The sequence below is a fragment of the Solanum lycopersicum genome, chromosome 4, assembly GCF_036512215.1.
Source record: "Solanum lycopersicum chromosome 4, SLM_r2.1".
Lineage (NCBI taxonomy): Eukaryota > Viridiplantae > Streptophyta > Magnoliopsida > Solanales > Solanaceae > Solanum > Solanum lycopersicum.
This window is the reverse complement of record NC_090803.1, coordinates 34,426,253-34,451,967: the sequence shown is the minus strand read 5'-3', so window position 1 is coordinate 34,451,967 and position 25,715 is coordinate 34,426,253. Positions and strand designations below refer to the sequence as shown.

The following is a 25,715-nucleotide window of genomic DNA, read 5'->3' as shown; positions in this document are numbered from 1 at the left end:
AGAGGTGGCATATAAGTTGTCCTTTCCAACTTGTTGTTCAAATGTACATCCTGTGTTTCATGTCTCCATGCTTCGGAAGTACGTGTCTGATGAGTTTTGCGTACTTTCTATTGATTCATTTGTGTTGGGTCCAGACTTGTCCTTTGAGTAGAAGGCTATATCCATCTCGGATAGGCAGGTTTGAAAGCTTAAGAATAAGGATATTGCGTTAGCGAAGGTGCATTGAAATAATATTATGTTGGTGAGGTGATTTTTGGAGAAAAAGTTTGATATGGATGCAAGATATTCTCAATTTTTTAAGCATAAGGTACTTTCTTTTGCCTTATATTCGATGGTAAACATGGTTTTTAGTTGTGAATAATGTAATGACCCAGCTAATCATTTTTTGAAAGTTATAGAAAACTACCATTTTACCACTCCTGATATTGAACTCAGGTCATTTTTGAATGATTTTTGATATTGGTTTCAGGTTTTGAGTTAAAAGTTGTGAATTTTGAAATTTGAAAGAATTAAGTTGTTAAAAATGGCTTAGAGTACATTTTAGAGTTTTGAGAGTTCGAATGGAATTCTCTCGATTCCATCAATCTCGAAATGTGCAAATTTGATTAAGCATTGACTTTAGTTAATATTCGGGGTTTGGATGCTCGAATCACAATTAAGAGGGTTCCATTGGATTTTGAAGACTCTTATAGTCCTAGGTGAGGACTTCATTGAATGTATAGAGGTCCGGAGCTTGATTTGGCCTTTTTAGGTATTATGTTCATTTTTTGTGACTTTCATCAGTTTCAGATCAATAAGACCTCAAATTCATATTTTGATGGTTCTGTTGAGTCTAGAATACTTAGTTCATTCGATTTTCCTATATGGTTTGTGCGTACGAGATTTTAAACAAATCTCAAAGGTTCATTCAATGATTTTTGAGTTGTGAGTGTGATTAAGGCCAACTTTTTGCGATCATGGAGAGATGACCACATTCGTGGGAGTTCAAATTTTTGACCTCCGTGTTCATGGAGTTGAAGGCATTCACAGGTTTCTTTTTTGAGTTGTCCATCTACATTTGTGAACAGTGAGTCCGTGTTTGCGGAGAATCCCTTGACAAAATAAATTCTGAAAATTGGGGTTTCAACCCCATTTCAAAAATTATTTAGTTTAGGAGCTTAACACTATGTTTGTATCATTGTTATCCATTATATTGTACTGTATTGTTATTATACCTACAATGTTTGTTTTGATTGTTACTTAGAGTGTATTGTATTGTATTGTTAAATTTCAGTGCTACAATAACAATGAAAACCCATATTTTATGGAACAACCAATTTAGTTTGTTTACATTGTTACTTAATTTCTTTTTACAATTATATATTTATATAATATTTCAAAATACTATTTTATTCTTTATTTTAATTATTTAAATCTAGTCAAACCTCCTACCCTAGAATAATTAGGATATTTTAGTAAATTTATGAATTACAATACAGTACGATACGATTAAAACAAACAATTTAAATGTTAATAAACAACAATAAATAATATAGTCTAGCCAAACATTATCTCTACCATACAATACAGTACAATAGACAATACAATACATTATGAAATAATGGATAACAATGATCCAGACAAAGTGTAAGTGTGGCAATTTAAACAATTTATTAAGAAGTAATATTTGGGTAACTATTCCTAATCTTTAATCTTCGTTTACCCATTCTTATTTATGATTATGAGTGTTCAAATCAAGGTTGTGGAACGAAAAATTAGATTGTTCGTTAAGAACTCAAGAACTTAGTAAAATGATGGTTATGAACGGATTTTAAATCCTTTTCGAAATTGTTAACCCCAAAAAGTTTCAAATATCTAGTTTAACGTTTACAAGTAAAGATTTTTGGATTCAAAGCTCATTTTCAAAATTGGGTTATTGAGTTGATTTGACCCATTTTGTAAATGTATGAATTAGGTGTTGTTATTTCTTGAATCTTATTGTGATTACTTGATTGAATTAGATTGTGTGGCTTTTGACATTGTTCGGAAAGAAAAGACTCAAGTCTTGGATTGACTTTTGGTTGAAAGTGAGGCAAGTAATATCCTAAACCTTGTAAAATTAGTAGAATTGCGTGTTTCCCTTCATTTGTATGTGTTGGGGGGGGGGGGAGGGAAACAAGGTGATGGGTAAAATTATTCCACTTGTTCGATATTAAATGAATAAAAGGGAATTAATGAAAACGCAATGTGTTGATCGTAGTACTTTCGGAATTTTCCTTGTTGTGAGCCCTAATGTGTTGATTGATGAATTGTTTTGATGGCTTTATCGTGGTCATTACCAACGAGTAATATTGATGTCGAGGTCATTACCAGTGAGATCATGAACTATGGGTGGTTCCCATGAGTTTTGATTGATATTGTGCATCATAAATCTTGGAATTTTATATTCAGTGTTCTTGATTAATGTGCTTTGATGAACTTGATAGTTGTGATCGCTCTAGTTGATACTTGTTATTGTCATACTTAATATATGTTGGTTGTTGAACTATGACTATTAAGCCTTGTGGGTTGTGTATTGTGAAACTATTAGTTTGAGTTGATTTCCACGAAGGTAGTTTAAGGAGGTTCGTTGGGATAAAAGTAGTAATCGTTTTCTAGCTAGTTTTGTCTAGTTTATTTTGTTGCTTGATGTGTACCATCTTATTTGGTAATCACCTCTTGCTTCTACGCTTCTGTAGGTTCTGAATCAAGCTCCATATGATTTCTTTTCTTTTATACTTGAGGCTTGTTGAAGGATTTTGGGATGTAGTTGCTTGTTTTTTCAGTTGGCCCTCTTCTTTATGTTTATGCTTTTTTCTATTTGAGAAACAGATTATCTTTATTTTCAAACTTTATGTTTTTTTAGCTTGTTGACGTGACAACTTGGTTTTGGGGTTATATTAGAATGAATAAGTTTTTTGTTTTTGTGTTATTCTTTTTTTATTTCCACTTTTCTTTAGTGTTGTTGGATTGAGGCTGACTTGTTTATATGAAATACAACAAGTGTCATCACATCTATTTTTGGGTCATGACAACTATACCAGGGTGTTGTGGGGCCTAACATAACTTTTCGTATTATAAGAGACATGGTCATTTGAAGTTGACCCTTGGATGATCTCATTCAAAAATTTAATCACTAAGGAAACTTTGAACTTGACTTAATGCTAGAGGTTTGTTATAACACTAAATCACATCCAAAACACTTCCCAACATAAGAATTAACCTTAACACCTATGCAAAATGAGGAATCATCGGATCTGGTCGTATACACATACAGAGAATGGTTTGAATCTTGTTTTAGAATTCGTGTGGTGTTACAATTGTAGACAAATGAGTCGTTTTCTAGGGTGGATACAAATAGTATTAAATATGATATAATACTTGTGCTTGCATTAGTTATACTAAGATAATTATTTGTGTAGTGTTTGATTTGATGTATTACAGATAACATGCATTGCATAATTCTAAAGAAATATGTGTTTACATAAATGCCCTTCACAAATTTGGTGGAAATGATGTGAAATATTTTTTGATGGGCAATAATGTCTTCAATCATGCTAATGCATGCATTAAAACCCTTTACATTACTAAGATCGTGAATTTTCATGTATTAGTAATACACACTAGGGTGTATAACTAATGCTTGCATTAGTTATATGTACTTAAAAAGTGTACCTAATAAGGTACTAGTTACACAAATCTAACGCGTGCATTATTTTTCTAGTATCCACTACCAAATGGCCCTAAGTGTTTTGTGATATTAAGCTTAGTTCAATGAATTCCTAATGAGTTGCTTCATGATACCACAGATTCTTAGTCGGGAGTGTTGATGTGCCGGGAAATGTTTTCTAATAAAAAAAATTAATGCAAATCTTAAGCACATTTTTTGTGAGATGATGCATTTTCGTGATATTTTAGATGAAAGGGTAAGTAAGAAATAAGGAATGAAGTCAACTATGGTTGGTCAAAGGCATCGACGGGCTATCACTTGTGTCGTAAAAAGTCCAAAAATCTTGTAGATGCAAGCATGTCTAGTAAACTGATGATCTATAGAAGGTCCCCTAAGTCAAGATTCAGAGAGAAGTGTATACGTAGAAAAACTTGTTGATGGTGGACGTGAGGTTCCGTGGAACCCATCGACAGACCGCCGAAATGATCTATTGTCTATCGCTGCATCATGAACTCTTCCTAGTTCTAATGAGACTTGTTTTTTCGTTATTCAAGGTTTCAATTTATTTCAATGTAATTCTCTATACAAGTATTTGTTGCTTTCAAATTCTGTGTTCTTGCATTTACTGTGAGTAAAAATATCTATTTGCTAGGGTTGTTAACCTAGATAAGAAGTTCCTAAAATACATAAAGTGTTTTTCTATGACCAAAAATATCTGTTGATAGGGTTGTTGACCTAGTTATGAAGTTCCTAAGATACATGAAGTGTTTTACATGATTAGAAGGTTGTTGATGGATACTTAATTTGCCATTCTTTTACATTGATTAACAGTTGCAAATGTTGATCATGTCATTGCTCTAATTTAACTTTGAAAAAGTAAAATGAAGTTAGACCAATCAATTATCAAGAACTCAAGGCTGTATCCCTTGTTTAATAAATTCGCATAAGAATAAATTGACTTTACTAGGCTTAGTAGGGTCAATAAGATATCACTTCAATTCGTTTGTTTAATCAACCAGAGGAAAGTACGTTTTAAGCATTGGAGAACACTAAACATTAAGAGTAAGAAATCATCGCTCATCAAAAGATAACCAGCTAAATTTTGTACTATCACAAGTATTAGGTAAAACTTGCCCAGCAGGAAGGAAAACAACTCTAGTATTTACATCCATTAGAAAAACAACACATATATCTTACGTTAATACTGCATTAGATACAATACCAATTTGTTATACACTTACGAAACTATATATGATATAATGCAAAGTAAGCCATCATAGATGACATTTTCCTTTTCCTTGTGAAATTCTACCCCAACTTGTTTTGTATTTGACTACAATCACTTGCACTTATTGTAAGATGTACTTGGAGCATATCAACAATACAAGGAATTATCTCCTAAAACGTAGGGACTTGTGGATTAAACTAGGTATGTAGAGTAATTATTTGGTGGTAAATGATACAAATAGGCAACCTGTGGGAAATACTTTGTACCCCATGGATTAGCCGTAAAAATCCCATGTAATTACTGCCCAGAATTACAGCATCTGTGTAGAATGAAAATTGAGAATTTCAGTTCAAATAACAAACCAATCAAAGGACTTTAGAAATATCATATGAATTATGAACATGTACAAAAAAATGGATGACTGAAATGCACAAAAGAAAGTTAAAAGTACAAAACCTTTTGTATAGCTATTGAGTATTCCATTCCATCTGCCAGTATATAAGCTTTTATACAGCTATTGTGTATCCTGAAGTATCATACTAGTCTTCTCCTGTTACCACTTGCACTTTTGACATCTGCATGCTTACACATGCAATCTGGCATTGGGAATGTGTAAAGCGAGCTACTAGGTTTCTTTAACTCGACCCCCTTTGTATCACTATGATGAAGCATGTCTTGCAACTGGCTTTTGAAGTCATTCCATCTGTACACATTGAATGCAAATAGATTGTATCGTAAATTAAGTTCACAACATGCATTCAAGTGGTAAAAGTTTGTCACTAAAGCAAATGTTTTAATACTATGAGACAATGCATCATTCTCAGAACTTGCTATGACAGATTTTTGCAGATATATCAGCAGCAGAAATGTTAGAGATAACTAACATTCCAATAACCAATATCATATTGTTTCACTTTTGAAAAATAATGACTAAGTTGAACAGCATTTTAACTAATAAGTAGTCTCCAACGACTACCTAGGTTTTCATTACCATTTTCCCCCAATTGACTTTCAATTTCATTTAATTAAAACTATACTTTCAAGTGTAAGATGAAATATTGCAGATATCAAACTGCCAGGCTGAGATCAATCATGACTGCTAGAATTCCCTGTCACTGGTTTCACTCATTATCAGGGCATGAAAGATATTTCTGTCCTTTTTTAGTTCGGGAACAGATGCCCAAGTCCTATACAAGTTCACCACAATATGAAAAAGAAACACCTTATGATGCTGCCAGCTGTGTATTGTCTTTTTTCAGTTTTACATGTACTGTATGTGTTAGAATACAAATAAGTATTTTCTACATAGAATAGAAATAGGAATAGGAATAAGAATAGGAATCCTAGTCAGAAAAGGATCCCAATGTAGTGTCTATAAATAGGGTCCCATATATTTCTCACATGGTATCAGAACATTGGTGAGAACACCGTGTGCGATGACTGGGACTGATTTGTGTCATCTTTCGTTCGGAAGGTGTTGTGCAAAAGACAACATCATCACGAGGCTCGGGAAGCTCAGGCGATCAAACCCCAACCAGATCCACCGGAAAATAACCCCCCACGCGCCCCATGCACCGATAGGAGGTGGAAGTTTTCCGGTGAAATTTGTTCACACGTTGGCGCGTGAGTGCTGCTCCGTTCAGTTTTTTTCGAGCAGTTTTCTTCTGTTAGGCTCACCTAGTATTTCCGACCAGAACCCAGTCGGTTTTCTCTAGATCCAATTAATGGGATTAGGGTTCCGATGATTTTTAGGCAGTTTCCAGCAAGTTTCCGGCGAAATCAGAATTTTTAGGCGACTGTAGGTAGATTCCGACAGTTCCTTACTCATTTCAAGCCAAATTTCAAAAAATGTATTTCGAGTGTGATGTCTTTGGCTCCAAAATACAGGGATTGGTAGTTCAAGCGTTACAATCACTGCAAAACCATTAAAGGGAAGTTCAAACTATTTAGCTTGGGCTTTTTCAGTTGAGTTGTGGTGCAACAGTCAAGGTGTTCAATATCACTTAACAAACAATGCTTGTGTTGTAGATGAAAAGACAAAGTCTAGTGACAAAGGTGCAAAAGCCAAAGCACAATGGGAGAAAGTGGATGCTCAATTATGTGGTCTCCTTTGGCGCTCTATTGATTCGAAGTTGATGCCCTTGTTTCGCCCATTCCAGACATGTTATTTAGTTTGGGAAAAGGCACGTGCTTTATACACTAATCACATATCTTGATTCTATGATGTGATATCTCGGATGACCAACTTAAAGAAACAAGAATCCGATATGTCTACTTACTTGAGACAAGTATAGGCAGTCATAGAGGAATTTGATACATTGACGCCTATCACTACAAACGTGGAAAAGCAACAAGAGCAAAGGCCGACATTGTTTCTAGTTATTACACTTGCTGGACTTCCTACTGACCATAACTCTGTGTGTGACAATATTCTAACCAGTCCTACAGTTCCCTCACTTGATGAATTATTCTCTCGTTTGCTTTGTCTTGCTGAACATCCCAATTACAAAGAAGTTTCATCACACATTGTTGACTCCTCTATTCTCGCATCTCAAACCACAGAAAAGCATACATACCAGTCTATGGAGAATCGGCGAGGGGAGGGCCTTTTGGGAAACCTCAATCCACGTGTAGTCATTGTCATAAACCTGGACACACTCATGATATATGTTATATTTTGCATGGTCCACCACCCAGTTATGATCCTATTGTTCTTATGGAATATAATGAGTTCCTTCGAAATCGCGCAAGTAAACAGACATCTCCACCAGTAGCATATAGTGCTCAACTAACTCAACCATCCAATAATGCCCATATTTCTCAAACTATTTATGATGAGTTCCTTCGGTATCATGCAAATAAACAAACGTCTCCACAAGTAGTTTTAGTTGCACAGCCTGATGTTTCTGTTGCGGGTAATTCCTTTGCTTGTGCGTCAAAGTCTAGTACTCTTGGATCATGGGTCATGGACTCAAGGGCATCTAATCATATCTCAGGTAATAAATCACTTTTGACCGATATTATTTATTCAGAATTTCTTCCAGCTATTACTTTAACCAATAGGATCCAAACAAAACCAAAAGGGATTGGAAAAGCCAAACCCCTATCTTCTTTCACCTTAGACTATATTCTTTATGTTTTTGGTTCTCCTTTTAATCTAGCATCGGTTAGTCGTTTGACGAGGGCTCTACATTGTAGCATAACTTTTTTTGATGACTTTTTTCTAATGTAGGACCGTAGTACGGGACAGACGATTGGAACAGGACATGAATCACAAGGCCTTTACTACCTTGCCTCTTTAAATTCCTTGAAAGCATGCTCCATTATAGATTCCCCAGATATGATTCACAAACGTTTGGGCCATCCGAGTCTATCAAAACTACAAAAGATGGTGCCTAGTTTGTCTAGTTTATCCAAATTAGATTGTGAGTCGTGTCAACTTGGGAAACACACTCGTGCTACATTTTCACGTAGTATGAGGGTCGTTCACGGTCTATTTTTTCATTAGTTCATTATGATATTATGGATCCTAATAAAGTCAATTCCACCTTACGATTTCGTTATTTTGTTAGTTTTATTGATGAATATTAAAGATGCACTTGGGCTTTCTTAATGGAAGATCGTTCTAAGTTACTTTCTATATAGCAAAAGCTTTTTTTGCTGAAATACAAATTCTATTTGATGTTTTTATTGTACTTTTCATAGTGCTAATGTTTGTCCTCCCAATTTCAAAAGTTTATGACTCACCAAACTACTTGTCCATACACCCCTCAACAAAACGATGTAGCTGAAAGAAAAAATCGCCATCTTATTGAGAATAGGACTGGCAGGGGGACCGAGATGGCCCGCCCCGGCCCGTGTCCCACCCCGCCCTGTCCCCGTCCCAAACCCGGCCCATCCCCCAGGGTTTAAGGGGGGATGAGGGGACCGGTCAGGGGCCGGTTCACCCCTGCGTCCCGGTCGACCCGGCGCGGTTGAACCGGCCGGTTCGCGGGATCACCCCCCCCCCCATTTTTTTATTTTTAAAAAAAAAAATTAAAAAACTATCTGTTTAGATCCGTTGGGGAAATGGCTAGTGGGCCCCCGCAACGGATTTATGACCCTTTTTCTGTTCCCAAACACCCCCTACCACCCCCCTACTTTTAAAACTTTATTTTAAACCCTCAAGTTATTATAATTACACTTTAACCCATTTTTAATACTATAAATACACCTATCCTCTACTATTTCTTACAAAATCATCTATTCTCATTTCTCTCATCTATTTTCTATATCCTATAAACTCTCAACTCTCAAGTGTCAATCTTAATTTGTACTCAATTTTAATTCTCATATTATTAGAATCCATATATTTCAATTTTCAATTCAAAATTTTCATATTATATCAATAAATATAATTATATTATCTCGTATTTGTTATCAAGTATTGGCTTGGAGTTACAAATTACAAGTTACAACAAATCACAAGCTTCAACAATCGATTTAATGTCTGCTATTAACGCAGACGTTTGGTACATTCGTTTCATAATATTTATATTTTATTATTCATCTTTACTTTTGTGTTATATTATTTTTATATTATATAATATATATATATATATATATATATATATATATATATATATATATATATAAACATTAACTATGAGTTCTAGCAAAAAAATATAGCGGTAAAGGAAAAGAGAAAGCACAAAATAACGAAGAAAGTAGACTTTTTTAAATTATTTAATTTTGGTAAAAAAAATAGTAAAGAAAAAAAGAGTAGTAAAAGTGGTGGTACTTCATCTAAATCAACGAGTAGAGTTAGATTTAACATAAATGATTCTACTTATGTTGATGATACTCCTTATTATATTGATTCAAATGTTCAACTCGATCACGAAAGTTTAGAACGACGTTATGGTAATATTAATCCTAATGTTGATGAAAATTCAGGTGAAGAAGTACAAGCTAATTTGGGAGAAGAGGAGTTAGATGAAACACCTAGTAGTCCGGTGACAGAAGTTCCAAATGAGACTATCAATTTACCGGAGCAAAATTTTGGACATCCACCCCTTATACCTCCCACAAGGGAGAAGGTGAAGTATCAACGACCTAAAACTTCTATTGTGTGGCAATTTATGACTTTTGATAAAGAAAATAGTGTTGCTATTTGTAATAAGTGTAAGCAACCAGTTAAACATAAACAAGGTGGGGGTCAAGGTGGAACGAGGGGATTAAATAGACATTTGTTATCTTGTCTGCCGATTCAATATAAAGAAGCTAAAGCATTAGCCAATAGAAAAAAGGAAATTTCAATTAATGAATTAGATATTACCGGTAATGCATCGATAGGGGCTTCTAACGTGGTTCAAGGAACATTAGATCCTTTTAACCCTGCTGGTCCAATACCAAAACGTAAATATAATAAGGAATTAGATCAGGAAAATTTAGCTAAAATGGTTTCTGTTTGTAGTTTGCCTTATAGTTTTCCTTCAAATCCCGGTTTTGTTGAATATATTCAACAAACTAATAATCCGAATTATAGAGGCTTTTCAAGAAATACTGTTAAAACTGATGTTTTTGAATATCAAGGTAAACATTGTCAATTTCTTCGTTGTCTATTTAGCATATTAGATAGTAGAGTGTCTATAACTTCGAACATGGGTCGTAGTGTTAATGGAAATGATTATTTAACTATTACTGCACATTGGCTTGATCATAATTGGAATTTGCAAAAAAGAATTATAAGTTATAAATTATGTATATAGAAAAAAACTGTTGCATATTTAGCTTCAAATATTTTAAGTGTTTTAGATTATTACATGATTATAGATAAAATAATGTCTGTCGCATTAGATAATGCATCTAATAATACAAATGCTGCTAACATGTTAAAAGTTAGATTATGTGCAATTGACAATAAAGTTTTTCATGTTAGATTTGTTGCACATATATTAAATTTAGTTGTACAAGATGGTATTTCATTATTTGATTGTGGTAGCGTAAAAGTTGACTATGCTGTTACCTGGATTTTTCATACAAACAATGCTACTAGAATTAGGGAATATAATGAACGTTGTTCACTATGTGAATTGTCAGCTAGAAAAATTCCAAAACATATTAAAACAAGGTGGAATTCTCTTTACGAAATGCTTTCGGTTGCATATAAATATAGAAGACCCATACAAATGGTTTTTAATGCTCATAATGCTGACCCATTAGATAGAATTTGTGATGAAGATTGGGAAGAAACTAAAGAACTATTACAATTTTTAAGACTTTTTTATGATGCTACTACCATGTTTTCGGGAATTTATTATCCTACTGTTTCATCCGTATTAATAAATATTTGTGCTCTTTCAATTCAATTTTATAAATATAAAAAAATAGATAAATTTAGAGTTGCAATTGAAGGTATGATTGAAAAATTTAAAAAATATTTTTTTCCTATTCCTCAAGTTTTTTTAACGGTTACTTTACTTCAACCTGCTTATAAATTACAAGGTGTGCAAGGTCTTGCGACACTTTTTATGAAACTTTAGAAATTTTACCGGAAGAAATTCCAAATTGTCAAGCGTGTAAGTCTAGCATAAAAGTAGAAGCAAAAGTTTTGTATGAAAAATATAGAACTACTGAAAATTTTCAAGGAGAAGTTGGTCAAACTTCTAATGTTGAGATTGATTCATCAGTTCCAATTTCATGTTATATGCGAGGTTTTCTTGGTCTTAATTCTACTAACCGTGATGATTTTGAAGAATATCTTAATCAATCTTTAGAAAACATGGAAATCAAAGATGGCAATGAAGATTTATTAGGATGGTGGTGTAGGCGAAGCGATGCATTTCCAACTTTGAGCAAAATGGTTCGTGATGTTCTAGCTATTCAAGCTTCATCAGTTGCATCGGAGGCTGCTTTCAGTGCGGCAAGGTTTCAAATCGGTGATCATAGGCATTCATTGGCGGAAGACAGTTTGCAAACAACAGTTTTATTTAGAGACTGGTGCAATGCCGAAAGGAGGAATAACTATTTGCGAAAGTTAAGTAAAAAACAAGCAAGTTGGATCAAAACACAAATGGAATGCAGTGATGATGAATTAGAGGCACAAGAATTTCTAACAAGTTTGCCAACACCGGAGGATATCACCATTGATATGATGCGACAATTAGAATTAAATTTTAAAGGAGAAAACAGATATTTTTAAATTACATTCGAGAACTAATTGAAACAGAACCCTTCCTAGAAGGTGGCTGCGTAAAATTAGTTACTCACCTAATATCTGTAACAAATATTAGTTTTACATATGAGAACTTATTGAAACAGAACCCTTCCTAGAAGGTCGCTGCGTAGATTAGTTACTCCACTAATATTTGTTAATTGTAAGTTGTAACTTCTAAAATCTATTGAATAAATTTGAAGGTTTTAACTTTTGTTCAAGTTTTTTTTATACAATTATTGTTTTGCATTTTAATTTTAATATATACAATTAAATATATATACTAAAGTACTAAACTAATTTTAAAATACTTAATTAAAAGTTTACATTACATTACTTTAAAATATTTAAATTACAAATTTAAAACTTGAAATTTGAAACATGAATCTTAAAATTTGAAAATTGAAACTTTAAATTTGAAAATTTATTTTGATATTTGAAAATTAAAAATTAAATTTAAAATTTATTAGCTAAAGACATATCATTTCAATAAAAATATATAAATATTTTAAAAAAAGAATCCCCCGTCCCATGCCATCCCGTCCCGTCCCCCCAAATCCCATCCCATCTCGTATCTATAGTGGGATGGGATGGGACCTATTTTTGTCCCCCCAACCCCGGTCCCGTGTCAAATCCCCTCTCCCCGTCCCCCGTCCCGTCCCGTCCCCCTTCGTCCCGTCCCCCAGTCCCCTTCCCCGTCCCCTTGCCAGCCCTATTTGAGACTGCTCATGCTCTTCTCATTGAATCCAATGTTCAGCTACATTTTTTGGGGAGATGCAGTTCTTACGTCTTGTTATTTGATAACTAGAACGCCCTCTTGTTCAATTCAGAATCAGGTTCCACATTCCATACTGTTTCCTTAGTCACATCTCTATCATATCCCCCCTTGTGTCTTTGGGAGCACATGCTGTGTTCATAACTTAGCCTAGGATAGGATAAATTATCTCCTCGTGCCCTCAAATGTGTAGTTCTTGGTTACTCTCGAGTCCAAAAAAGGTATCATTGTTACTCGCATAATCTTCATCGATACCTTATGTTCGCTGATGTTACATTTTTTGAGTCTCAGCCTTACTATACATCTTCTAATCATCCTGATGTATCTATCGCATTACCCATACCTCAGGTTTTAGGTGTGCCAACCTTTGAGGAATCTATAGTTACTTCTACATCTAAAGTTGTATTGTCACCACTACTAACTTATCATCGCCGTCCACGTCCAACCCTAGTCCTAGATGATTCATGTCATGTGCCAGACCCTGCTCCTCCTGCGGACTGGTCTCCTTCTAGCCAATCGCTTGCACTTCAAAAAGGTATATAATCCACTCGAAATACTAACCCACATTATACCTTCTTAAGTTATCATCGTCTATCATCACTCCACTATTCCTTTGTGTCGTGTTTGTCCTCTATTTCCATTCCTAAGACTATAGGTGAAGCACTTCCTCATTATGGATAGAGGCAGACTATGGTTGATGAGATGTCTGCTTTACATAAGAATAGTACTTGGGAGGTAAATCTATTGTTGGTTGTCGTTGGGCTTATGTAGTCAAAATTGATCCAGACGATCAAGTTGATCAACTTAAGGCTCGCCTATTTGCCAAAGGGTATACTCAGATTTTGGGCTAGATTATAGTGACATTTTCGCTCCTGTGGCCAAAATAGCATATGTTCGTCTTTTTCTATCTATGGTTGATGATCGTCATTGGCATCTTCATCAGTTGGACATTAAAAATGCTTTTCTGCATGGTGATCTTGAGGAAGAAGTCGATATTGAGCAACCACCTGATTTTGATGCTCAGGGGAGTCTGGTAGCCTTGTATGTCGATTGTATAGGTCACTCTATGGTCTAAAACAGTCTCCTCGAGCTAGGTTTGGGAAGTTCAGCACAGTAATTCAGGAGTTAGGCATGACTCGTAGTAGAGCTGATCACTCTGTGTTTAATTGACATTCTGCACCAAATCGATGTATCTATTTGGTTGTTTATGTTGATGATATTGTTATCATCGGTAATGATCAAAATGGTATCACCGATTTGAAGCAACATCTCTTTAAGCACTTCCAGACTAATTTCCTTGACAAATTTAAGTCTTTTCTAGGTATTGAGATTGCTCAGTCTAGATCAGGTATTGTTATTTCTCAACGCAAGTATACCTTAGACATTCTTGAGAGACATGAATGATGGGATGTATGGGATGTAGACCTATTGACACTCATGGATCCGAATGTTAAACTCCTTCCAGGACAGGGGAAGCCACTTAGTAATCCTCAAAAGTATAGACGACTTGTTGGAAAGTTGAATTATCTCATAGTGACTAGACCTGACATCTCTTTTAGAGTGAGTGTTGTAAATCAGTTTATGACTTCCCCTTGTGATACTCATTGGGAAGTAGTTGTTCATATTCTGCAATATATAAAGTCAATCCCGGTAAAGGACTACTCTTTAAGGATCAAGGTCATGAGCATATCTATTACCTATTCAAGAAAAAATAAATGAGCATATCATTGGATATACAAACGTTGATTGGGCAGGATCACCCTCTAACATATGTTCAACATCCGGATATTGAGTTTTCACCCTCTGACACACGTTCAACATCCGGATATTTTGTTTAAGTTGGAGGTAATTTGGTGTCGTGGAAGAGTAAGAAATAAAATATGGTTGCTCGATTTAGTGCAAAATCAGAATATCGAGCAATGGCGACAACAACTTGGAGCTAGAATGGATCAAACAGTTGCTAGGAGAACTAAATTTGGCAAAAATTGATCAGATGGAACTTGTGTGTGATAATCAAGCGGCTCTTCATATCGCATCAAATCCAGTGTTTTATCAAAGGACTAACCACATTGAGATTGACTGTCACTTTGTCAGAGAAAATATACTCTCAAGAGATATTGTTACGAAATTTATGAAGTCAAATGATCAGCTTGCAAATTTCTTCACCAAGTCCCTACAAGTCCTCGTATTACATCTGTAACAAGCTAGGTACATATGATTTGTATGCACCAGCTTGAAGGGTAGTGTTCGAATAGAAATAAGCATTTCCTACTTAGAATAGAAATAGGAATAGGAATAATAATAGGAATCCTAGTCGGAAAAGGATTCCAATGTAGTGTCTATAAATAGGGTCTCAACGTAGCAATTTAGATACACAAATAAAAAATATTTTTCCCATATAAATCTCACAGCATGCAAATCTATGTGGAGAGAGAGCTTGGACACCACAATTATCAAAAACACAGGCAGAAATAAAGAGAGAAGAGTTGAGAAATTCCAGGTTTTTAGTGCCAATGCAATGAAAAGAGGCAAGTAAGACCATGTGAGTATGTTTGTGCATAATAACAGAAGAACCTGCAAGGACAGTCAACTGGTACAAGTAACGACTGGAAAATTATAAGTATATTGCATTCACTTTAACCTGATATCTGGGCTGTCAAACAGAAGAGCCAATTTCCTTTTATCAGGTTTAATTGTCTTTGCATGTCCTTCATATAGATATCTTCTGTGACCCACTAAGAAGTGAGGAAAGTTGCCACCCTGGGTTGTGACAAAAGCTTCACTATAAAGACAGACTGTATAATCAAGTGCTGCCAACCTAGATGAGTGTCCCTGAACCAAATATTTATTGCAGCTTACTTTTCTTATAGAAGAAGCCTGTTACACAAGGCAAAAGTGGCCACAGAGTCGTACCTCAAATGGAGCAAGTTCTTCTGTGGAAGCTAACGTATCCTTTGATTCCAGCCGTGGGAACATCTGTTTGAGCGGGGTCATATATTTCTCAGCTTTGTAAATTTTTCCCGCCGCAACATAAAGTGAGGTGTTATTCTCAAACCCCATACCTCTAAGCATCATGCCTACCTAAAGAACAAAATCATTGAATCGCTCAGCTTCACCAGAAAATGAATCATATCCTTCAGCTATGAAAAGAAAGCGCAACTTTGCGGAGCTCAGTAAAACATAAACAAAGTGGGAAGTTCTTGATCAGTAAACAACAACCAATCACCTATTTTACAACCCAAATTTTATAATATTTTGATAACTTGTCCGAGAGGCGTTTCTTGGAAAATATTTTTTGCTACAGTTTGTCATTCATCATAGTGCAAGTTGCAGGCAAGGAGAAAACCAAGCAGTTAAGAAGTCTTACCTATATAAACAAGAGCTGTGTAGAAGAAAATAAAGTATATCAATTTTGGTCCCAAAGCCACACTAATCTTTTACAAGATCATTTGAGCAGTTCTTCATTCATCAAAAGTCAATTGAATCTTCCCAAAGATTTGGGGGAGGGAGAAAAGTAAAATAAGAAAAACACCAATTCAGTTGAATATTATGTTAAGAGAGGAAGGAAACTGGACAAGCTAGCTTTTGGACAATTTATTGAAGAAATAACTTAGAGATAGTTGATTAGAGCACGTTATGGAGAAAAATGGGTTTCCCCTTACAGAGTTTACTCAAAGTTATATAACAAATTATGTTTTGATTGAATGTTCCCTAAAAATACACTCACAACTAGGGGTGGACATGGTATTTATGGTATTTCAATGTTTTGGTACCGCAATTTCGGTAGTCGATTTTTAAAACATTATACCATTACCATACAAACTTAATTCAATATAGTTCGGTATTTTGAAGTTTAGTTTCAATATTCTACGGTATGCTAAATAAGTAACCATAGTTTGTTCAACTTCTACTAATATATACTCGTATAATAAAATAATATGAATTCGATTCAATAGTAGGATTTGAATCTCATGCTATTTGGTATAGATTTACACCTTTTCGTGTGGTGACTATGGATTTATCTTAGAATCTTATAAGAACAATTCTTTAAGAGGTGAGATTAATTGTTTAACTTGATATATTTGGTTTCTACTAAAGTAAATTAAAGAAGATAATTAGTCTAATACTAGAAGTTGCCTCTAATTTTTTTGAAAGATCATTATTGATCTAAGTTCTTGAATTGACTCTATTAGTATTATAATTAGTTTTAATCTACTAAATTTTTGAATAATAAGATCAATTAGGGTTCTTAAAACTTTATCTTAAGATTTGGAGATTTTATTATAAAATTTCACAATACATTCAATTCTTGTCTTTAATCTTCGTATTTTTGCTTCCGCATTATTTTCTGATTTATTCAAGTAACCCCATTCTTATCAACTGCCTATCATGCTGATAGGCGAGAAGTCACTCTGTTATTTTGCTCATTTCTTCTTTGGTATTAGTGCTATCGAAGTGCATTAAAGCTTTTTCCGGAAATATCCTAACTATGAAAGCTATGGAAAGCTTCTGTGATATCAAAGTTCACTATCTCCAAACATTTGATAAACAACCCCATAGTGTAGCCATTTGCTCTTGGAGACTTATCTGCTGAACACATCTTTAGACAGTTCAGAACCTCTAGTTCTTCAAAGTTCCCCTGCAGTTTCTCCCTTTCTTCTTCTGAAATCACCGAAAAAATTCAAAATTGCTAGCACACCTTCACATCTCTGTTTTCTATGAAGAACTTTCACATCTCTGTTTTTGTGTATAACTTCTAATAGAAGTCAGTGATCTTCCCCTTGATCCTTCTTGGGTCATCAGTGGTTACTCCTTCTACATGAATTGATCTATCTCATCGTATCTTTTTTGGGCAATGGCCATTTTGTGAAAGATCTTGGTGATCCTATGACCGTCTTTAAAACAAAGAGATGTACACTTTGGTTGCCATGAGCTCTCTTCATTTTTATTGACTTCCTCATAATCCATTAATAATGTAGCTTTCATCCTCAGTCAAAGTCGTCACAGACTCACAGCAAGCATTCTATCCAGATCTGCTAACTGGCTGAGGATGTTCTTTCTTTAAGAGAAAAATATCCTAGCAAATCTAATCTATTCGTTGAGTTTTTCTTTGAGTGCCTTCATTTTACAAGCCAAGATGAAACCTGGTTTGCCTGTGAAAGAGAAACAGAGAAAGATTGCCAACAATCTCTGAATCTGTCTATACAGCCATCAGTACCCAACCATCGATTCTCAAACTTGAAAAAACATTTGATTTGCTCCCAAGTACCATAGGGGAGAGTGATCTGAGAATAACCTCTGTTGTACTACTTAAATAATGTTGCTAAACCTCTTGCTCATTCTTCAGATATTAGAATTCTGTCAACTCTTGAAGCAATCAGCTGGTTGCCCCTTCTGAACCAAGTGTGAAGTCCATCTTTTAATTGGAGATTAATTAGGTTCATATCTTCAGTGAAATCAGAAAATTCGATAATTTCTCTAGTTCTTTTGGAACAATTCTCTCTCTGATGCATATCTAGTGATATTGAAGTCAGCACAAACGACCCATGCTCCTTCCAAAAGGCCACTAACTGCACTGGTTTCTTCCAAAATAGATCTTTTTTCTATGCCATAGTTGGAGGTTAGACCCCTGTGATATGACGAGAAATCCTGTAGTTGTACCTCAAATTGGCAAGTTGGGTGTAGGCACCAATCTGCAGGATTTCCCCTTTCCAGCATCTGAATTTGAACTACAACCAGGAATGGTTTTTCCACCATTCTAGATGAAGTCTGGAGTTTATCTTGCATAATCTTCTCCACCATGTCTTAAGAGAACTCGAAGAGAAAAGACTCTCCAGCATTTCAAAATTTGACTCCAAAAACTGTTTTCCAGTTAGTAGACGTCCATCTTCTAATGTTTGCCAGTATGGGTGTTTCCTGAATCTCCTTATCGAGATGGCCCACCATGCATCTGTCAAAAGCCCAACCTCCTTGGGATCAGCTCCTAACTCAACATCAATACAACCTTCTTTTTTTTTGAAGATGGTAAGGTTGACTTCTCCAGCATTAAGGGTATAACGGCTACCTCCAAAAAGCGATAGTTACAGATTTCCTATCAAATCTATAATCTGATCTATATCATCTACACAAAGTTATTTACACCAAAAAAGAAGAGATACTATACAAATCCATTTAACTTTGTGGATGAAATTGCATCTATCTTCAAAACATCTTTCATTTCTTTCTTTCCAGACTGACCACCATACACATGATGGTAATAGCTTCCACCATTTCTTTTGACTCTTACTGTCTCCCCTCCTAATCCAGCAGCTCAACATATAGGAGGATCAACCATCTCCATTTCTCCAATGCAGGATGAGAATTCTGTCATAGCACCGGTCAGTCTGACAATTTGTTTGCTCTGATGGATATTTTTTATGCTCAGCTCAGCCTCTTGGAGTTTTTTTGTTTGCCAGTTACTATCTTGGACAGCTTTTGCACAAGGGTAGCTTGCTTCAGTAAATCTTGGGGGTTCTGTTTTGTCAGATGGGAGTAAGAGTTAATGAACCTCTCTACCTTAAAAGCAATGTCCAACCAACCTGCATTCAATGCCAAGATGCTCATTTATCTTCCATGAGCATTGCACTTCCTTGTACCGAAGTCATTCGTACAAGCATCTTTTGTCCTCCATCTCCAGACCAGATTTTTCTGATCCTTCGAAGCTCTCCTGAAAAGTGTAGGAAATCCATTCCATGATATTTTTGCTCAAAGATACTCACCTCATCATATTTTTACTTCTCTCCACCCATTCATATACAGAACATCTATCAGAATTCCATCTCATGATATCAGAAGACTTGAAGCCAGCGTTAAAATATATTCTTTTTCCCCCAAGTCCAATAAACTACCAGAGAGAAGGAAAAAAACAAAGGAAGAGAGATGACTACCGCCACGTACCAACAAACCGGAATCTCGCGGCGGAAGTACTGTGAAAAACACAAACTTGGGTTTTGTCAGTTGTGACTGGCTGGTTTGTAGTCTGGGAGGAAAATGGTCAAAGGGCTGTGTTTTGCTGATGATAGAGGTCGCAAAGGTCATGAAAGAGAATAGCAAAAAGGTTTCGAGGAGAGAGAAGGTCTAGAAGAGGGCTGGGGAAGACAAAGTTCAGTAGGGTTTTGAGGAGAGAGAAGTGGATGGGTCAGGTTAAAAAATAGTCCATCAGTCACGAGATTTGAAGAGAGAGAGTGATGGGGAAAGGTGTTTAGGTACTTATTGTGACCCATGTCTCAGAGCATTTCAACTCTTATAATTTCAATAATTCAGAAATACATTACATTACTCGTCAAAATCTCAAAAAATTGTCTAGTTGAAATGGGAGGGCACAGAAAGAAAAATAGTATAGAGAGCACACGCAAAATATCTGGGTCATTAATCAAATCCTTCATACCTCAAGTGGAGTTAGCGGGCACTTGCCATCGACTCGGTTTGCACCAGGCCTTATAACTCTTCCTCTTCGCCTGAATTTTCCTCTCCAACTTCTTTCACGGGCAATATCCATCTCATGTTTTTCTTCTTCCCCGCCATCATAAATACAGCATGAAAATGCAACCATGTCCTATTATAAGAGGAAAAGCAATTTTAAGTTGCAGACTCAACTTTCAAAAGGAAATAATCTTGGATGATCTGTGTAGCCCTTAAAGAAAATAAACAATTGAAGCATGGTTTAAGATGAAAAGGGTAATACCTCTTCAAAGCGGATGTGCACCGAAACATATCTTCCACTAGTTTTAGAGCTCTTTTTTACCATTCGATCAACCATCTTTGCTGCAAGCATCCGTATGGGTTCGGAAAACCTAAGTGCTTCAAAGTTGCACAAACATCGCAACCCTTGGATGTTTGGAGGAACCGAATGAGCCAATCTGTTAGAAAACGGTGCAATGCGCACAGCCCTGCACATTCATCTTAGGCACAAGTAAATGTGGCATGTTTAAAAGATTCGAGGAAAAATAGGTTAAAAGAAGATGAAACATTGGCACATTGATGGTGCAAGAGAGGCAAGGGGTAAAACCCGAAGTTTATGAGCATATGATAACTTCATCACCTTATGAGACCATAATAAAATGCATATTATATGAATCTAGAATTTCGGAGATTGTTGTATCATCAGTGAGACCGTAGATTCTAGAGAAAAATTGGAAGATGTCACTTGCAAAAGCAAGCTGATGTGGCCTACTTTTCAATATCGCAATAATATTAATTACCCTCAAGATAAAAAATACGTAACTGGCAAAATTCCAGATACACAAGTATTTCTTTTCGCGGATAACCCTTTTTGACCTAAATTCCTCAGCACAAATGAAGAGTTGTTAGCAACAAGAGCGGGAGTTTGTTTCCGTGAAACTAGGTGTTAGGGATAGTCAATAGTCTTAGATTTACCTACAAGATATTTAATAAGTAATACCAAATGACTACTCAGGCTGATTGCTAGGGAATCCATAACCCTATATCGATTTCATCTCATTCGATTATGTCTATCTTCTTTTCATTTGGTTATTTGTTCATTAGTTGTTTTTTTTGCTTTTAGTTTAGTTAATTCAAGATGATACTTTAGAATTTATTGCTAGAATCATAAGCATTAGCTTAATTTAGTAAATAGTTAATCAACAAATCTCTATGGGTACGATATCTGGACTCATAATCCTATATTACTTGCACGACAGCGAGCACTAGTGTGCGTATTTGGACGCAACAAGGACCAACACATGGATAGAGTTGTTTCAATACCACTTAATTAAGGTACCAAAATGCTTTATTTTATTCATCTGTACAATTACAGATTTAGAGAGAAGAGAAAAAAACAAATTAGGAACCTTATTCATCAACTCTGGGAGAAGACAATCAAGAGATGGTTTCAGCCTGATTTAATTCCCTATAATAATTAACAGCCTGGCAGAGCTGATTTTAGCAGATTCATTTAGATCCGATAAATCCTTTACGATCAAACTTGATCATAATCAGATACTCAAAAATCAACACAAGTCTTTATGTTAATGTTGCTATTATGGGATTTCTCTACACATATTGATGTTTCTTTAGCAGTAGGATTCGTCCCCAAAGTATGTATGACAAGTTATATACACCTGATCTATCATTCAATGAGACAATAATGGAGAAAAAATCTAAATGAATCATAAAGAGAAATAACTTTTGCAACCAAAAAGGATAAGCAAATTAGATCACAGGCAAAAGACACCTACCCTAACTCCTTCAGCTTTGGCAGGACCTTTAGAAGATAATAGGTAGGGCTGGACCATGCCTTTACTCTCAAGTTAACAATTCTACTTATATTATTGTCAAACTTCAGTAGCATATCTTCAGGGAGTTGTCGTACCACCTTCACATGATTCCTTAGAGCATATATGAAGAAGTCCTCATCAAATATGTCACAGAACTTGCTGCAAGTATGACAATAAATAAGCACTTCTGGAAAATTTCAAATCGACAATACATAAGGGATGAACTGATATTTTCTGAAAAGAGGAGAGCTCTATGACATCAGAAATGTTAAATCAATCAACACAAAGAATAACATTACAACTTCTGAGCATTTAAGAATTTGGGAATCTCTGAATGCTTTAACTCAATTTGTAGATCAGCCACATAAAACTTAAAAAACACACTCTGTTCAGCTGAATACAAGTACTATGAAAGTGACTACTGAACAAACTGATATAATACTTGAATAACTAGGGAAAATGAGCTAAACAGGGACCTTTAAGAATGGAACGAAGGAGCTCTTAAGGCCTAGCTCTAGTGGCAAAAGGTAGAGGATTTGTGGCTTAGGGCACAGGTTCAAGCCCCACATCATGCAAAGCGAAGCCCGGTATTTTAGTGGAGAAGGGTAGAGGGGCAGGCCCATTATCCACCGAGTTTAGAAGACTGTCATTGGTCCAAAGGGCAGATCAGAAACTGATTTCTCGATCATAAAAAAAAAAGTGGAATGAAGGATAAGGGACTTTGATCTAGTCAAAGTTGATTAAGTGACTTTGAGGCTTAATTAAGTTTTTTAAAACATTGGGAGCAAGTATTAAAATATTCACATTTCAAATTTCAGATTTTCATTCCTTCCCTTCTCTTTTTCTTCATCAGCTTCTTTCTTCTTTTCTTGTTCCTTCCCCCCTTCTTCACCTTCTTCTCTCTTCTCCTTCCTTCCTTCTCTTTTTTCTGATGATCGTGTCCATACCAGCTTTCGTGTTCCTCAAAAAATTCCATGGATATCTGTCACCTTCCACTAGCAATAGATACTAGATAACTCTGTCCACCAAGGCTAGGGAAGATGGGACGAATCACCTAGTGTTTTTTTGTCTCCACTGAGTTCCGAATCTGAGGCCTCAGGGTTTTCAACCACTTCATTGACATTAGGCCATACCCTTGGATGCTATTCTCCTTTTCTTCACAGAGTTTTCATCTTCCTCTCTTCTTCGCTCTGATATTTTTTTTTTTTGAGAACGGTAACTTTTTCTTCTATTTATCCACAAGTAAACTATATCAAAGTAGCCCCCTTCCAAAAGTATTACAAACTAAACAGACTTCATCTGTGCTGTTTGTCACAAATAGTCTAAAACATCAAAAGTTCTTCTGCCTGTACTAAAACTTTCTGTTTACACCAAAAACAATAAAGAGCTATATAATTCATCTTGAAATTCTGCAAATTGTTCTTCTTGCCCTTAAAACATCTTTGATTCCTTTCTTTCCACATTGTCCACCATATACAAGCTGGGAAAATCTTCCATCTCTCCTCCTTAATTGTAGTATTGCCCAAATTGAGCCAACAATTTAGAAGTTGTACTATGTTCCTTGGTTTCACCCAAGTGATCTTCCTTAGGCTGTTAAAATATTCTCCATAATTGATCTGACCATTTGCAATGCAAAAAGAGATGGTTGACTGTCTTGCCTGTTCCTCATATAAGTAGCATCTTGAGCACAATTGGAATTCCTCTTCTTTATATTTTCTTGTCTCAGCACTGCTCCCTTTGCTAGTAATCATGTGAAACAGTCCACCTTGTATGGAATTTTAGATCTCCAGATCATCTGCCATGGCCAGAGCTCCATCCTATCATTTGAATTTGACTGATTAAGATCTTTGTAAGCTGACTTGACACTGAATACCCCTTTGCTGCCAATCATCCACACAATCCTGTCTTCTTCCCTAGTCAGATTACTAAATTGTGCCATTATATCATGGAAAGCCACTATGTTCCCCATCTCCCAATCATTTAGATTCCTCCTAAGATGTAAGTTCCACCCCTGTCCTGTCAACATTTTAGCCACAGTTGCATTTTGTTGAAGGATTAGTGTATATAAGTCTGGGAATAATTGGGAATAATTGTTTCAGGTTTCTTTGGGTTATCCATTTGTCCTCCCAAAATGACACCTACATTCCATTACCCACCTGGAATCTGATTCTGGAAAGAAACAGAGGGCAAAGATTTCTTACTGATCTCCAGATACCACATCCATATGGTGTAGTTGCAAATATTGTGGAGAATATTAGGTGAAAAATGTTTAAAACATTGGAGGATTTTTCATTTCGTCAAAAAACAATGAAGAGTTGTTAAGCAACCGAGAGATATTTAAACAAGCGAGAACTATTTAAACAACACTAAGTTTCTTAGTTCAATCAACCAGAAGATGTTTAAATATCTATCTGAAGAGGTGCTTCAAACATCCTATGATTGCTAGTTAAAAAAACGAGGATTTTTTAAATATCAACTAGTTGTTTTGAAGATATAAAAATATTTGCTAGTTGTTTGATAGATATTTAAACATCAGCTAAGTGTTAAGAGGTGGTAAAGACATGGACGGGGGGAGGATGAGACTGAGGGGGTGGAGGGCGGAAGAAGAGATCGGTGTAAATAAAAGACTTGTGGGTTTTAAAAATATGTGTCATTATCACTATTTAAAAAGTGTTTGTATTACCTATTTAAAGTCTCGAGTCCATGTAACTTAAAAAAAATTGCCTAAAGTCCCTAATAATTCCATCCCCCGGATAACTGATCCTTGTTCCGGACTATGTCCAAATAAGTTTCTTTCCCTCAATTATTTACCTGTTTCTTGCATCCATCAATAGATAAAGATTTGCAATAGTAGAGAAAAATTACAATAATTCCATGAATCAACTATATTCTGACATTACCTAGAGTCTCTCCATACGCTATTTAAATGAAAAATTGGAATAACAAGAGTAGCATTTAGTAGTCCTGCAACTGCTACAGCATCACAGATCTGCAATTTATACATAGAAAAAATGACATGTTTAGCAGTGCTACAGAAAATGAATGGAACATTATCTTAACCCATAACTAAGACACAATTAGTGGCTGCACATTCAACTAAAATAATTAGTGAAATCTTCACTTGCCTAGACTCCACGTGGCTAATGGTCAAAACATGCACAATAGTATAATCCGTTCAAAATATATCTAGTAGTTTCAATTCTATATTCTACAAAATTACGGTATGGAAACTGTTTTTTCCCTAGATAGGTGAAAATATGTAACTGGTGTTATTTTCACCTTATGAAAAAGGTTACCACTACTAGCCTTTTTTTTTTATAAAGGTCCAGCAAAAAGGGTTGAAAATATTAATTGAAAATGTCTCTCTGTTTTTTTACTAAGCATAAGATGGCTTTAAATAGCCAATTTGAGCCCCATAAAATTCAAAAAAAAAAAAACTAAAATATTTCAACAATCTAATAAAAATTCAAATATTAAATTCATTCTAAACCTAGACAACTTATTATACTAAAAATTATTGCAGTAACTAAAAACAATTTCTACTACTCCTTTTT

At 35.3% G+C, this 25,715-nt stretch overlaps 1 protein-coding gene across 3 annotated transcripts in view; it reads right to left on the bottom strand.

The window, feature by feature from the left end:
- Positions 1–4,830: 4,830 nt before the first annotated feature.
- LOC101267305 (O-fucosyltransferase 9) overlaps positions 4,831–25,715 on the bottom strand; it is a 33,035-nt gene continuing 12,150 nt past the window's right edge. For 2 of the 3 annotated variants that reach the window (XM_004237520.5, XM_010321578.4), the window contains exons 4-11: positions 25,062–25,150; positions 22,123–22,320; positions 20,610–20,814; positions 20,313–20,480; positions 15,800–15,967; positions 15,528–15,718; positions 5,373–5,619; positions 4,831–5,235 (exon numbers count right to left, since the gene is read on the bottom strand). In XM_004237520.5, the coding sequence (XP_004237568.1) occupies positions 5,451–5,619; positions 15,528–15,718; positions 15,800–15,967; positions 20,313–20,480; positions 20,610–20,814; positions 22,123–22,320; positions 25,062–25,150 (1,188 nt within the window). In that variant the 3' untranslated portion in view covers positions 4,831–5,235; positions 5,373–5,450. The remainder of the gene's footprint in view (positions 5,236–5,372; positions 5,620–15,527; positions 15,719–15,799; positions 15,968–20,312; positions 20,481–20,609; positions 20,815–22,122; positions 22,321–25,061; positions 25,151–25,715) is intronic. The other variant, XM_026030690.2, reaches the window with a different exon arrangement.